The sequence below is a fragment of the Leptonotus elevatus genome, chromosome 1 (genome assembly GCF_054856555.1).
Source record: "Leptonotus elevatus isolate MCC_2025b chromosome 1, RoL_Lele_1.0, whole genome shotgun sequence".
Lineage (NCBI taxonomy): Eukaryota > Metazoa > Chordata > Actinopteri > Syngnathiformes > Syngnathidae > Leptonotus > Leptonotus elevatus.
The window spans coordinates 456,628-472,019 of record NC_141239.1 but is presented as its reverse complement, the minus strand read 5'-3'; the positions used below and the strand labels follow the sequence as shown (position 1 = coordinate 472,019).

Below are 15,392 nucleotides of genomic sequence, written 5' to 3'. Positions count from 1 at the left end.
AACTCAAAAGTTTTCAGGGACGCCACACGCACGTTTCCCATTTTTCTCGTTCCTCTTCTCATCAATTGTGTGGAATTGAATAAAAGGCCGCAGAGCAGTCGTTTGTTTTGTGCAGAATTTTAATCCATCCATCGGATTCATGCGCGTCACGAGCACAAGCAGAGAACGAGTCAACATGCTGACCAGTCGACACCGACACCGACAAGCAGTCCGACATTCACAATCGGGAAGAAAAAAACATCCGTTAATTCGCTGCGAGTGGGTTCCAAATTCCTCCAGGTTGGTTGATTATGGACAGTGGGGCAGATGTTTTCATGTGTTAAACCAGGGGGGCCCAAGTCCGGGCCTCCGGTCCAGCTTGGGGGTCCACACTGCAGTTCCGAAGCAGCTGTGGTTGCGTGCATCGACTGACTGGATGAAAAACAGGAAGTGAAGCCAAAGTGAACCAACCCCCTCATCGCACGCACACGCGCGCACGCGCACGCCGGTGACGCAGTTCCTTCCAGTGAAGTCGCCGTGCAATCTTGCATCCGGCCCCCTTTGTTACACATTTTCATGGCTTCTTTACAGTCAACGGGCAAGATCATGTCATGTCCAGCCAGGTTGTGCTCGATGCAGTACCACCTCGTGCCACATGGCGGCCAGCACGGAGCTGAGCAGAGAAAAGCGGATGTCCACTGATCTGAGTACAGCATATGACTGGACTGGACAGAAGACTTTTGAAGCCGCCAGGCCGCCATATTGCTCCTCCCAAGAAACCTTTCTTGGCATACCATCCGATACATTTGACAGTATCCAAATTGGAGAACATTTGCGACTGTGCTTAAGAAACAGCATGATTTATCATCTTTTAAATTTGTTCAACATAAACAAGAGGATTTTAGACAAATTGCCTTAAATACATGAATTAAATATATGCTTAATGATGTTTACAGGAGGAAACTTGTATTTTTTTTTTAAATTTATGAAAGAATGATAACTAATTCAACAAAATATGCCTCTGCCAAATCTAAGATTGGGGTCTAACTTAGGAACTGAGCGACAAAAGAAAAAGGGGGTCTTTAAAGCAGCACATAATGTCCACTTGTTCATTTTTTTTTTTTACTTGTTAAAAAAGTGACCACCCCGCCCTTATACTAACTGCCTCGAGATGTATATACATATCTACCGTATATTTTATACAGTAGTCTTGTCTGCTCAGGAGATGGGAGGAGCAAGATGGCCGCCATGCCACTTCAACGGCTTGCACGGCCGCGTATGGGCCAGTCCAATATTGAGATCAGTTCGGACGCCACGAAGAATGCGAGTTTTGTCGAACGTGTCGCTTGCCCACAGGAAATTTGGATGCTGTGACAAATGCCAGCAAAAATACCAACGTATTAAAATGAGCTTTTTTGAAAATTTGGATACCAAAAAAACAGCATTAAAAACGTGTATCATGTGACCCCTCCTGTTAGGTTGCTTTTCTCAGGAACCGCAATAATGGTCCCGGCCGGGTTAATTTGACTCAGGTTTGATGTTAAAAAAACACATCCTGACCCACATTATGAATCGCTTTCGTTGCAAATATTTCAAATGAAGTTTCATCATGAAATATTCCATTTGCAGTTCTGTGGGGTCAGTTTGGCCAGGCTATGTTTAATGTTACAAAAACATTTGGAAAGTAACCATTTTAATTGAAAATGTGTCAAAGTAAACCATTTCAGGAGAAGTTTTGTAGCAAAAAGTAAAAAAAAATACTCATTTGTAGTTTTTCAACTTTCAACTGGGTCCATTTGATTCTGGCTATGCTCACGGTTCCAAAAGCATGGCGGGAAACATTGTTCCAGTCCATTCATCGCAAATATGTCAAAATGGCAAAAACATTTCTTACTCTCTGTTGGTGCCAAGTTTCATAGCGAATAACTGGTCTTTAACTTGAATGTGGCTGATTTTGACCCACAACATAACAGGAGGGTTAAGTTGAATTCAATAAATAAATGTGATAAATGTGTTTGTATTGTTTCAGAGTCCCATCCGTAGTTTTAGTGTTGTCATGTTGTCCTTGGGGCTAACTATGACCCGTAGGCACCTTTCTTTTGGACCATGCGCGAGTTTGCATTGCTCGTCTTGCTCCCCCCAGAAGAGAAATTAGAAAAAGTGAATTGACGGCAATGAACTTGAAAGAGGCACCAGCCGCCTCTTTCAAGTTCATTGCTTTCCATTCACATATCTTGACCACTTTTCGTGTGAAAGCGCTAACGGGCCCAGCGTCGTCGCAGCAAAACATTTCTAACTGAAGGTGAAACATCTTGAACACGAATGTTCTACTCCAACTTTTGCGGATTGCGGTGACCCGACCCTGATGACCTGCCCGGGCATAACGTGGCCCTTGTTTTGAAGCTTTGGCATGGCCATAACGTCAATGCTAATTTCTACTAGCGCCTTTTGCATTTTGTGTTAGCATTAAGCTGGTGAACTTTGCTTCAACTGAATTCTATTCTATTTCTTATTTCCTGTATTTGTGACACAAAACTAACGGCATTGGAAAGCAGGCATGAAGGAATCCGGAAAAAAGTTGAAGTACGTCGTCACCAATTCCAGCGTGTCGAAATGGCACCAACAAATGTTTTCTTTTTGGTAGTGCTGTCAAAGTTAAAGCTTTAACTTTGACAGCGCTGTTTTTTTGGCTGTGGCGCGTGCGTAACGTGGAGGCGGCCGACGTCTATCCCGAGGCGTTGATGTAGAGCTGTGTGTTGAGGATGTGGTCGATGACGGGCTGGCACAGGTAGTCCACAACGTGGCCGTCGCCGTGCTGCAGCGCCAGTCTGAAAACAATAAATACACATTTCAATGTCGGCAATTCATCTCACGTTTTAGATTTGGATGACAGTACATCAAAAAATCATTTTTTTCCCCCCGTTTTCTTTTTTGGATTCCATTTGTTGTTGTTCCGCCCTCGGTTAGTGTAGAGGACGTAACTAAGGCAGCGAGCTAAACATTTGAAAGTCGTGCTTGTTGTAGCCTTTGGTCTTTACTTTTTCTTTCATACTTTTTGGGTGAAACTGCAACATTCAGATCAAAATAAAACATAAGTGCTCCTGCATAAAAACAACATTACAGTATTTAACATCTGCGTAGCACATTTGGCTAACTCTGACGTTAGCATAAGTTAGCAGCTAACGGCTAATAGCAACGCGCTACCGTTTTAAAGAACGTTCGCCATTTAGAAACTTCAAATAATCACAAAAGACAAATCAGCATTCTGACTTCCATATTTTGCTGTGCCAAGGCTCCGAAATGAAAAGCAATGTTGAGAGAGGGAATCGCTGCTATTTGGACCTCCCGTGCTGCGACTGCGTTTCGTATACAGGCTTTGGATCGTCGAGCTGCTGCTTACATTGCTTCGCCAGTAGGTGGCTCTGTTTGACAAAATCAAATATGTCAACACACATGGAACTATGGCAAGGCTGACCTCTACTGGCGAAGGAACAACATAACGAGTTGTCTTTACAATTGACTAACATTTGAGCGACACAACGCTTGTTGTTGTTGTTCAGCGTTACGGCGGACTTGGCTCAACTTTTGAAAAGCGGGCGAACACGTTTGCCAATCTTTGCGTCCGCCCTTGCGGGTGTCTTACCTGCTCTTGGTGGAGCTGACCTGCGCCATGGGATGTTTGCCGTCGTCCTTGACCACCACAATGTTGTCCTGAGAGCAAGCGGAGGGAAGTAAGGCCGCGTGTCGGGAAAAAAAACCTTCCCCAAAAGAAAGACGGCCACAACCTTGTGTTTGCGCAGCACCGACGACTGCTTCATGATCCGGTCCGTGTCGGCGCCGTCGCGCGGGACCACCACCATCCCGAAGTCGCCCACGATCACCTCCATCTGCAAACGCGCAGACGCTTGCAACGATTGCAAAGAACACAAATTCCACAGGAACGTTCGAGAGCTTGTGTGAGTTGCTTACAAGCTGTTTTCCAGCCCGTCGGTACCGAAGGGCGGCCCGAGAGTCCGCTTACTGTTTCCGCTTGAATACTTGCGAAGTTTGTACATGAATCCAATCGTGAGTCGTTCCTGATTTGAGTCCAAATTGAATGCAGTGATAACGGAAGCACGACTTCAAACCACGTGACGCGACCGACTGATGACGACGACGGCCTCGGGGGTCCGCGCTCAAGTTCAATCACGGGCCGACTAGTCCTTTTCAAAAGTTCTTTTGCGGCGTTTCAGGCATTTTCAAGTAATTGAAATTGGACTTCTTTTTCTGCCATTCGTAAAGCGACTTTCAATCACTCCCAAAGTTTGATCCAATTGCTTTTCCGTTGATTTTGTTCTCACCAGGAGCTATTTTTTTTGTTTTTGTTTGTTTGTTTGTTTTAAGACATTTGAAATCAATTGCAATTCATTTCAAATGCTTTGGAGTTGCTTTTTTCTTCTTCTTTTTGGTGTAAGCTCTTGAACCCAATTTTCTTTCAAAGTCTTGTTTTCATGGAACTGCCAATGTTTAACTCACAAATACATTGAACCATATTTAAATGTGTTCAAACAAATACATTTGGCTCAATGCTACAAATGTAGCATATGTTAGCCACATGCCGCGGGGTATCATTTAGCGCAAGTGAGGGGAACAAAAAAACTGAACAAAAAAAAACTTTTTTTAAAGCATTTGGAACACATTATAGTAATATGTTCCAAACATTGTTTGTTCTTAATTTATGATTCATTATGTCTGCAGTTTGGCATTTTTTTTCATAATGCAACAATCTAAATCAATATGTTTCTAGCATTTAGCCAACAAGTACATTCGTTGATGGCGTATTAGAGCCGCGTATAAATATATCTATATTTTTAGAAGCAAGGGTAATATTCAGAGAGGGGGGGGGGGGGATCACAAATTTACGAGAAATAAACTCGCAAATTTGTCACATTATAAAGTGGCAAATTTGCAAGAAAAAAACTCTGGCGAGAAATGCACGTAACGCACTCGGATGTTTGTGCCAATACTTTTCGGTTTTCAAATTGTGACGTCATCCGATGTTAAGCATTCGCACTGCGAAGCGTTCGGGACGGCCAGCGACGGCGACGCCTCGTTTTGCGAAGGTTCGCACTCACGTTGCCGATATGTCGAATCTGCTGTTCTCCGTCATTCGCTTGCATTTACCGAAAGTACGCGCGCGTCTGATTGTTGCAGTCTTCATCTCGTATCCAACAATTTTGCTGCATTCGAGGATGGTCGGAAGTCGGATAAATCCAAGTTGGTTTTTCTCAATTCCGACCTGAAAGCGTTCGAGAACTACCAAAATGGTGATTTTGCTTCATTTATTGTTTTTATCTTATTTCATAAGCATTTATTTTTTCTGGTAAAATTTCCACTTTATAATATTGCAAATTTGTAAGTTTATTTCTGGTAAATTTGTGATTTTTTTTTTAAAGCAAATTTGCCACTTTATAAGTTTTTTTCTCGTAACTTTATGATTTTTTTTCCTCCTGAATATTACACCTAAGATAAAAACAAAAATGATATGTGGCCCTAATACGCCGTCGTACATTTGAACGTAGCGGCCAGTCAAAACGCTTACCTGGGCAGTTCCATGCTTTCGTACATTTTGTCCTCATTTATTCAATTCCATTTTTAGTCTTTTCGAGTCCTTCGCGAGCCATTTCTGACAATTGCTCTATGAATGTTTTCTGTTTGTTTTCATCATTTGTGAGCTGCTTGCTGTGTGTTTGGGCCAGGGGTGGCCAAGTTGGGTCCTGGAGAGCCCCTGTCCAGCCTGTGTTCCACGTTTCCCTCCTGCAGCACTGCTGAATCTAATGATCAGCTCGCCAGCAGGCTTTTGCAGAAGCCTGATCACGAATCAGGTGTGTCAGTGGACAGAAACGTGGCAAACAGGCTGGCTAGGTAGGGGCTCTGCAGGACCCAACTTGAGCACCCCTGCGTCGAACTGTTTGGGACTCATTTGCCGGCTGGCGCTTGCTGGGCCGAGCAGGAGGACAAGACGGACATGACGGGTGAGGTGGGAAGGGGCGGGGCCAGGGTGACGCTTACATCGCTGTCCTTCCACAGGCCAGGGATGCAGAAGGACTCCAGGAGGTCACTTCCGCACAGGAGCAAGATGCGCAACTCTACACAACACAGACGGCGAGGAGGGAGGAAAGAGACATCCTCAGTAAAGCGCACGTTTTACCGGATGCGCGCACACACACGGACGGACGGACGGACGGACGGACGCGCTTGCCACTCACCGATCTCCTCGTACGTCATGGCGGGCCCCAAGTTGGCGTTTTCATCTAACGGGAGGAAGATCAAAGTTTTGGACGCACGCGTGAGATGGCGATGCTGCGTCTGGACTCACCGATGAAGGCGAAGCGTTCCATGTGAGGACGCACGCAGCAAACTTTGCCCAAACTCTCACTCAGCTTCCCCCAAAGTTTCACTGCAAACCACAAACACATCATCCTCATCATCATCATCATCATCATCATCCTCACATCAAGCTTACCGGAAGTGGGCTTGTGGTTGAGGTTGTTGTGGTTGTGGTAAATGGGCGGAGCCTGTGTCTGCGGCTGACCAAGGACGGGAGTGGACGACGGCGTGTTGACGTTTGACAAAATGCAGCCCGTCACTCTCTGCCAGCACAAAAACGCATTCCAAGGCAAATCAAATCAGGTGACCCGTCATCGCTACCACCAATTGCACGATTGAGTGAGATCCTGGGACGGGCACGAGAAGACCATCAAACAGGAAGTCAAGCGGTAACGAGGTCTGCGCGGGGGAACCTGCGGGGGAGGGGCCATTAACGGAGAGCCGCCGGTCTCGCGCCAAAGAGGGCGCGGCACGGCCGAGAGTCCGTGCTTGCCAGCCGGTGGCAGTAGAGTATAAGAGATCAGCCAGGGCCAAGCTCTTTTTGTCAGTGTTTTCACCAGGAATGTGAATATTGATGAAACTTTGTTACATTCTCATGCTAATTGCTGCAAAAACGGAAACAGATAGAAATATACTTTTTTTCCTGATGAAAGATATTTAATTATAATAATAATAATAATCAAGCCGCCAAAACATCATCACGTCTCAACATAAGGCTTTTCTGATAGAATATTTTGCCGATTTTTTTTTTTAAGGCCCTGAAACGTTGCGAGTCGTCTGCATCAATATCGATACCAGATGTTGTGCTGCTCCATAATCTGAGCAACATGTAGATATGAAACAAAAGTGGCGCAAGGACGGAGCCTTGTGGAACTCCGCACGTGTTCACTCAGACTCATGACGACCACGTCGTGTTGAGGATTCAAACTCTCGACTGGTTATTTAGGATTGAGAGAGAATGCAAGTCTTAGTTGAAGTCGACCGTTTAGTGTGTCTGCACGCTGCGAGCTGAAGGATGAACGGAGGATGGGAAACAGGAAGCGGAAATACGGCGCGGTCTTTCAAATGAAAAGCATCGCTTTCAGAATCAGACATGAGTAAATATGGCAAACCAAACAACTTGAAGAAAGTCGTTCGTTTTCAAGCAATTGACCACAATGGCAGTAAGCCCCGCCCACTGTTCCAATCTGTGGAGCAGAAGTTTATTCATATTTTATTTCCCTTTTATTTTTGAATGATGACGACTTATTTATGCGAGATCTCGCAGGCATCGTTATTCACATGAATGTGCCCGAAGACTTGAAGAAGTGCTCGAAATCCAGACGGAAATGATTTGGAACGGAAAACACAACTTGTTTTGCATCGCCAAAGGGTTGAAAACCCGCAAATAGGGCCGAGTATCGGTCCGAGACCCTCGCCCATGCCCGCTTGGCAGGAATGTGAACGTGCAGCAAATTCCACGTCACCTTCATCAGGTCTCGGTGGTGCTCCAGGACGCTGCAGGTGGTCTGCCAGGTGTCCTGGTAACACTCCCAGGGGTCCACCCTGCGAGTGCAGCAAAGACTTGAGAGCAGGCGGCGGCGATGGCGGCGGCGGCGGCGGCGGCGGCGGCGGCGCGTGACTCACCTGATCCAATCGGACGACTGCACGGCCAGCTGACACATGGTCAGACGATGCCTGCTGGACACCAAGCCCTGGCGGAGGCACAGACAGCGGGACGACGTCATGACACGTGTCAAGGAAACGCCACGCGGCATCCCATTGGGGTCACGCAACCCGTTTCCATCGGTTCTTCTTTTGCAAATCTTGAGAGGGGACCTCCGCCGCCGTAGGTGGCGCTATACACCATGGAGATGTGATCCACCGGCAATTTAAAAGAAAAAGAAGAAGACCAGGAAGCGACGGCGCCGTGCGGTGACTTCATATGAGTTTTATTTTGTAATTTTTGATCAACTGTAGCGTTTCCGTCCTGTTTTGCATCTAAACTAGCATTAATATTCGCTTCTTTAATGAATTCCAATTTCGATTTCTGTTTGCTCGTCCCCCCAAACATACCTTACTTTATCGTCCGACATTGCTTTGGGACTACAAACGTACGTGCGACGTGTATCCGGTCTCGCCAGCGTTTATTTGCAAAACCCGTTTCCAGAACCAGAATTCGCATTTTCCGTAAAAACGTTTTGGACAGTTTTGGGCCCTTTTTGGATTTTTGTGTGTTTTATTTTCACATTTCTTGAAAATTTGAATAGAAATGGGTGGATGGAAACCCAATCAATATCAGCAATTCTGTCAAATATTGTTCACAAAGTCTAAATCTGTAGCAGTGAGCACTTCTCCTTTGCCGAGATAATCCATCCAACCTCACAGGTGTGCCATATCAAGATGCCGATTGTGTCTAATCATGATTCGTGCACAGGTCCAGTCAAAACCAGCCAGTACTGGTTTTTCCAGAGTTCCGCGGACCCAATAAAACAAACTGCACCTTCCACAGTGGCCTTTTATTGTGGGCAGTCTGAGGCACACCTGTGCACTCATCACGGTGTCTAATGAGCATCTCGATATGGCACACCTGTGAGCTTGGATGCATTATCTCGGCAAAGGAGAGGTGCTCACTATCGCAGATTGAGACTGCTTTGTGAACAACAATATTTGAGAGAAATTGTGTACGTGGAACAAGTTTTTGAGTTCATCTCGTAAAAAAATGAGAGCAAAAACAAAAGTGCTGTGGTTACATTTGTGTTGAGTAAATGTCACGTTTGGGTTTTGTAGGGGTTGGGATTCTCTTTTATTTTGGTGGGTTTGTTGTGTTTGTCTCGTTATGTCTGATTACGCCCACCTGTGTCTCCGTTGGTGGTTTTATTTTCTGACACTGGGCCCTTTTGTGGCCATTTTATGACGACCCTTTTGAACATTTTCATTTCTGCCTTTTTCCTCCAATTCTGACATTTTTGATCATTTCATGGACATTTGATGGTAACTTTTTTTCCTTTTTGGGACATTTTATGGTCACTTTTGAGACACTTTAAAACGTTTTCATTTACCTTTTGTGTTCCTTTCTGACCGCTCAAAAGTTTGGACATTTTTTTCTGTATTTAAAGCAACACTAAGGAACTTTCAGTTCGGTTGACAAAAGCGGTAATGTTATGTGTGAAGGAAGACCACATTTCCCACGAGGACAAGCGCATTGCGTCGTTTTTTTGAGCTCACGCCAGCGAATGTAAGGCGGGCCAATGTTGATCCTTGATTGTCCTTTTGTCCGGGTAGCCTCCCTTTTCCTTTTTTGTCTCCTCAGACAAAAACTTTTCAATTGTTTTGCAGCTCCTGCCAGGAAAGCAGTAATCGTGCATCGACATTCAAACTGACTTCCATCTTGGTAACGAATGTGGAAAAGCGGAAGTGACGGAGACATCGAGCAGTCGGCACATTTGTCCTTTTTTGTGTGTTCCGACCAACCTCCTCAAAAATGTTGAGCGGCAACGGTTTTATTAATCGAGCTGGAAGTCAATGTTTCATCAGAAGAGGTATGAAAATATTTAAAGTTTGAAAAGTTTCTTAGTACTACTTTAATGATTCCATCCATCCATCCATTTTCTGTACCGCTTGTCCTCACAAGGGTCGCGGGGGTTGCTGGAGCCTATCCCAGCTGGCTTCGGGCAGTAGGCGGCGTACACCCTGAACTGGTTGCCAGCCAATCGCAGGGCACTACTTTAATGGTTCATTTTTTAAATCTAATTTTAAATTTAAATTTTAAATTTTTTTAAATCTAAATCAATCATTCATTTGAAGAATAGTTGATCTAAAAAACGGAAGAAATATGTGCACAAAAATATTGGTTTCTGTTTTTTAAAAACAATCCCCACACAAGAGGGACCGACGAAAAGAACCACACGTGGCTCCAGAGCCACAGGTTGCAGACCCCTGAGTGAGGGCTTTCATTGTGAAGCCTGCCGGGTACAACGCAAAAAATGCAGAACAAAAATGTCCCCTGGCGGTCAGTCCCGCTTTTTCTGTCCTGAGAGTGTAGAATTCAACTCACAGCTTTCCCGTAGGAGTCGTGCACGGGCGAAATGATCCCGCCGATCACGATGAAGCGGCCGCTCTTGTGCAGGTACTCCCTTGCCTTTTCTGCACGCACACACAAACAGAGGAAGAAAGTTGCAAATGGCGGGGACTTGACCTGCGACCTGACATGGCGGGTCCCCATCGCAGCGACTCAACAAAATTCCAGGGGCTCCTTCGTTCAGGACTGCGCAGATCCATCCGAGTATGGATAGAACCGATACTAACGTGAGCATCGGATCGATACCAGAGCGCTTTATTGAACATGTACTTATTGATTTGATTTGGTTTCTCATGGGCCCCTCGCACCATCGTGCCGGCCTGCCGATGACAGCGGCGGGCGGTAACAAATCGTTCTTTTGACAATGAGTCACACGATGCTTCCTTTAGCTTTTCCGACTGCTAGCTGAGCTCGGTGTTAGCGTAGCACAACATGTAAGAATCGTTTATGTCATGTGACGAGGCGAGAGGAACTTCAGTGGCGAGAAGAGCGACAGGGACCGACCCTGCCTTCCTTCACGTGCCGTGGGAACGACGGACCTTCGCACTCGCAACCTCCTAATTACGACCGAGTTGTGTTCATGTGATTTTTGTAGCCAAATTGTGGATGCGACGTAATTTGGCTCGATTCTCAAACAAGCTGCTGTGCTCGCGGACGTCAACGCCTTTATAAGTTTGAATATTTCCTGCCATTCACAAATCCTCCGGCGCTCTCCGCCATGTTGAAACTTGAAAAGTTCTCTCAACTCGGGTATCAAAAACATTTCCTAGAAAATACCACACGAGGGGGCGTTGACGTGCAATTTTCTACTCGCCGTCATTTCGATACCACGTGAAGGCAGCATCGGAATATGAAGATTATTACTACATTGCAAATTTAAAAAACAAGCCATGCATTTTTTATGCCTCGGGTATCCACTTGTTTAGCGTACACCAAATTCGTGACGCTTCAAAAGAAAGCTGCTTTCTTGGTTGCCAGCCAATCGCGGACAATCTCGGGACAATTCAGCGTTCAATGAAGACGGCGTGCATAATTTTCGGAATGTGGGAGGAAACTGGAGTACCCGGAGAAAAGCCACGCAGGAACGTAGAGAACATGCAACCTCCGGCCAGGGAGACCAGAGGGCCGGATTCCGTCTCACAACCTCTGGACGAGGGGGCAGACATGTTTGACCGGTTGGTCATCATGCCGCCATGTTTATAATCTAACATCAATTATTATGCATTTATTTCAAGCAGATGGGAAACTGAGAACAAATGATCATTTACAATGTCAACTATAGGGCTAAAAGAAAATAAGTCAAATAAGTGATGAAACATCAGCTAATTTGTGATTTGAAGTTAGCCAGAAACGAGAAGAGTTCAATTCAATCAAAACTTGCGACTTGAGATGGCGATCGTGTTGTCAAAATGCATCTTTGGTTGCTGTTTGGAAGATGGAGATGATTTTGCGGGCTGCGTCACATCGCGGGTGGGGTTGGGTTGGTTTGGGGGGTGGGGGTGCGGGTGGGGTGGGGTGGGGGCGGCTGCTGTTGTTGTTGTTAAAGGCCTGCACAAACGACGCGAGCGAACCTCGAGAATTCAGCACCGGACTGCTGGACAGCGACGATCGCAACAGAAAGCAAGGCGAAGGCCATCGCCGTGACGTCACCACGCGCCGTTCCCACGCACCGCGCAAGCCCTTACCGAACATATGGATGTGTCCCTTGGTGATGGGATTGAAGCTGCCGCACGAGAGCAGGATCACGTGACTCTTGCTGGTTTCTGGCATGGCTCCGACCCGGTTCTGGTCGCGCGGTTCCGTTTCTAGAGCAAGACGACGAGGAGCGAGAGGCGAGGTCGCCCAGTCTGCGGCAGGATGCTGGGGGGAAGTGACGTCATGCCTTCGACACACACGCACGCACGGACGGCGGTCACGTGCGTGAATGCGAAAGATTTGCTTTGCCTTGCTTTGCTTTATTCATTCCGAACAAACAAAATGATTTTGAAAAGAATTCCTAGGATAAATTAGGCTACGTGTGAAAGTGGATATTTTGATTATTTTTTTAAAAGTAGGTCACGACTCACGCAGCTACTCTTTTTTTTTTTTTTTACACGTCGTCAAAATTTGCAGAGGTTCAGAACACAACAAACACAAGTGGGTGGCGACTTATTGACAATAGGCAAATGCGCCCCCATGTGGCAACCAATGAATAGGTCTCCATCCATTTTCTTACCCGCTTGTCCTCGCAAGGGTCTGGGGGGGGGGGGGGGGTGTCACTGGAGCCTATCCCAGCTGGCTTTGGGCAGTAGGCGGGGTACACCCCCTTCAGTGAAATTTTGGAATTGTGGGAATTTTTGGAACGGTTTGATGCCGAGTCAAAACTGTTGAAGGGCGGAATTGTATCTCGTGAGGGTCACCAGCGTGGCGCCCTTTGACTGCTCTTTGAAAAATAGCTCAACAATGATAGGATGATTGTGATTTTCTTGGAATGTTGTACAAATGATTGGCCTCTTATTGAACAGATCGTTGTGTCGCTGTGACCCGTCCTGGCTTGGCGTCTTCCCATCGATCTGCACTCTGGCGCAATTATCCAGTTGAAAGGCGTTAAGACCATCAGGTCACACATTCTCACCCGGGCGAGGCTGAGCAGCCCCCCGTGCGGGTGGGCGGCCAAGACAGTATGAAAGTAGGGACCATTTTGGACAGAGGACACCTTCTTCTGCATATTAAGATAAAAAAGGCTCCACAGATGTGAGTACACATCTGTACTCGATCTTTCCGGCATCCAGTAAATAGTTCAGCTGAGAATATGCATTCTGCTGGTTGTTATTGTTAGCATAGCAAGCATGAAAGATAAAAGAAGCGTTGAAAGTTCGTTGAAAATAACACATTCTGTTTTAGTTAACCAAAACTTACCAAATAAAACTGAAATTGAAAAAATTTTTTTTGCTTGCGATATAAAATGTAAAATGAATAAATAAATGAAAACAAGCTACATTTTACATTTTTTAAAATAAGTAAAACTAACTATAATTACAGTGAAAATGTCCTTTGTTTTTGTCTTTGGCAATTGATTGAATCTTTTGGGGTTGATTCAAAATGTGATATAAATTGTTTGGTTTTCGGTTTTACAACACGGTTGTTGGCCAGAAGAAGGAAAATGTGTGGCCCTTTTTCTGTGTGACGTCATCGGGCGGCAGCCAATTAAAAAGCGGCGCCAGATGACGTCACTCAACGGTGACAGCCGCCCTCGGAATGCTTGCTCAGCCACAAACGCCACGCCAAAGATAACACGTTTTCGCAGTTTTTGCTTCAAAGGTGCGAAATAGAAATAAAAAACATGCAGCATAGCACGCAGTACAAGCAGGTTTCGTGCTTGTCAAGAGGAATTCAAGCCAAATTTGCATTTTAGAATTTGGCGAGTTGGCAAACAAGGAATGCAGAGCGAGAGGGTCCGAATTTCAGGACGTCAGGGAACGTGTTTCCAAGCACGATGATGCACTTCCTGGATTGGATTCGTGGAAGCTTGTTAGGACCCGAGGCCCTATCGTTTCTGTAGGAATTCTTGTTTTTCTTTTTTTGAGACACAAAATGTGAATAAAAACTCACCAAAGACTGAAAGACTGAAAAGTGGTTGCAATTGGGGAGGTTCGATCAGCAAATGATTCCCAAGCCTGCTGCTCACCGCTGCCGCAGGGGATGGGTCCAATGTGGAGATCACAATCGGTGGTACTTTTTGTCAGCCTCTAACACAGACGAACCAAGATCCGATTTGTATGGCTTGGCCCAATCACCAATATCGATCGGTTGAAAGCGCCGACCTTTCCGAGTGGTTGTTTTAACCCAAAGATCTGTGGGACACATAACGAGCAGCTTGATTGGTCAAATGTAACCTTTTTTTTTTCTTCGCTAAATTGGACCAATCTGTTTTTAGGGCGTAGGCGTTCAAAAAGGACCCTCAGCTCACATTTGACACGCATTCAACATCTGCGTAAAACCTCATTTGACCATCTCAGAAACATTGCAAAACCCGGCCGGCAGGTGCGGAGAAGCTCGTCCTCGCCTTCGTCTCCTCTCGGCCAGACTATCGCAAGGCACTCCTCATCGGGACTCCTGGTAAGAACATCCAGAAACTGCAACACATCCAGAACCAGGGCTGGACTGGCCGTCTGGCGTACAGGGCAGATGCCCGGCGGGCCGGCCTCTTTTGGGCCGATGCAATACTTTTTAATTGTTATTTTCCTACATTTTACTCCAAGAGACTGGCCCACAATTTAGAGGGACGAGTCTGTTAATCCATTTTGAATATAGATAGCAAAATAAACATCATCAATAAACATCATCAATAAACATCATCAATAAACATCATGTTAGGCAAGAGGGCAGGGTCAACATGCCAGGGCTGATTTTTTTGTACCAGTCCAGCCCTGTCCAGAACTGCGCTGTCAGGATCCTGATGGGGGTGCGCACGTTTGACCACATCACCAGCATCCTGAAATCACTGCATGGGCTCCCGGTGTCCCTCAGAATTGAATACGAGGTTTCCCTCTTCATCACCCATCAGTTCATGCCCCACAATCCCTCAAAGAACCCCTCATACCTAAGACCTCCTCACGAACCCTCCGCTCTACATCCTCAAACCTCCTTCAAGCCCCCAAAAGTGAAACAATCTCCGCACTATGGGCGATCGGAACTTCTCCTCGAAATGCTCTCCCCGACAGCCGATTGACGTTTTCAAACAAGCTTAAGACGCGTGTCAAGATCCGGTCCTCGAGGGCCGGAGTCCTGCAGGCTTTTAAACTTGTAATGTGTTTTGTATTTTCTTTATGTTTATATGTTCAATAAAAAACAACCAAATCAAACTTTGACACCACTGTCTTAAGCACTTTGAGATTGTTGAAATATAACGTGCATTACAAATAAAAATTATTATTATTATTATTATTATGTAGTAGTAGTAATCCAAGTGAAACGATCAAAGTATCAAACGTTGTCGTTTGGG

General features: G+C 45.7%; 1 protein-coding gene across 1 annotated transcript; it reads right to left on the bottom strand.

The window, feature by feature from the left end:
• Positions 1-101: 101 nt before the first annotated feature.
• On the bottom strand, positions 102-12,278 carry nmnat2 (nicotinamide nucleotide adenylyltransferase 2). The gene is made up of 11 exons (XM_086071798.1): positions 12,094-12,278; positions 10,385-10,473; positions 7,975-8,042; positions 7,815-7,893; positions 6,485-6,611; positions 6,338-6,418; positions 6,228-6,272; positions 6,031-6,107; positions 3,765-3,866; positions 3,623-3,690; positions 102-2,807 (listed from the first exon to the last, which is right to left on the bottom strand). Exons 1-11 carry the CDS (start codon positions 12,176-12,178, stop codon positions 2,705-2,707), a joined length of 924 nt encoding a protein of 307 aa, XP_085927924.1. The 5' UTR covers positions 12,179-12,278; the 3' UTR covers positions 102-2,704.
• Positions 12,279-15,392: the final 3,114 nt, after the last annotated feature.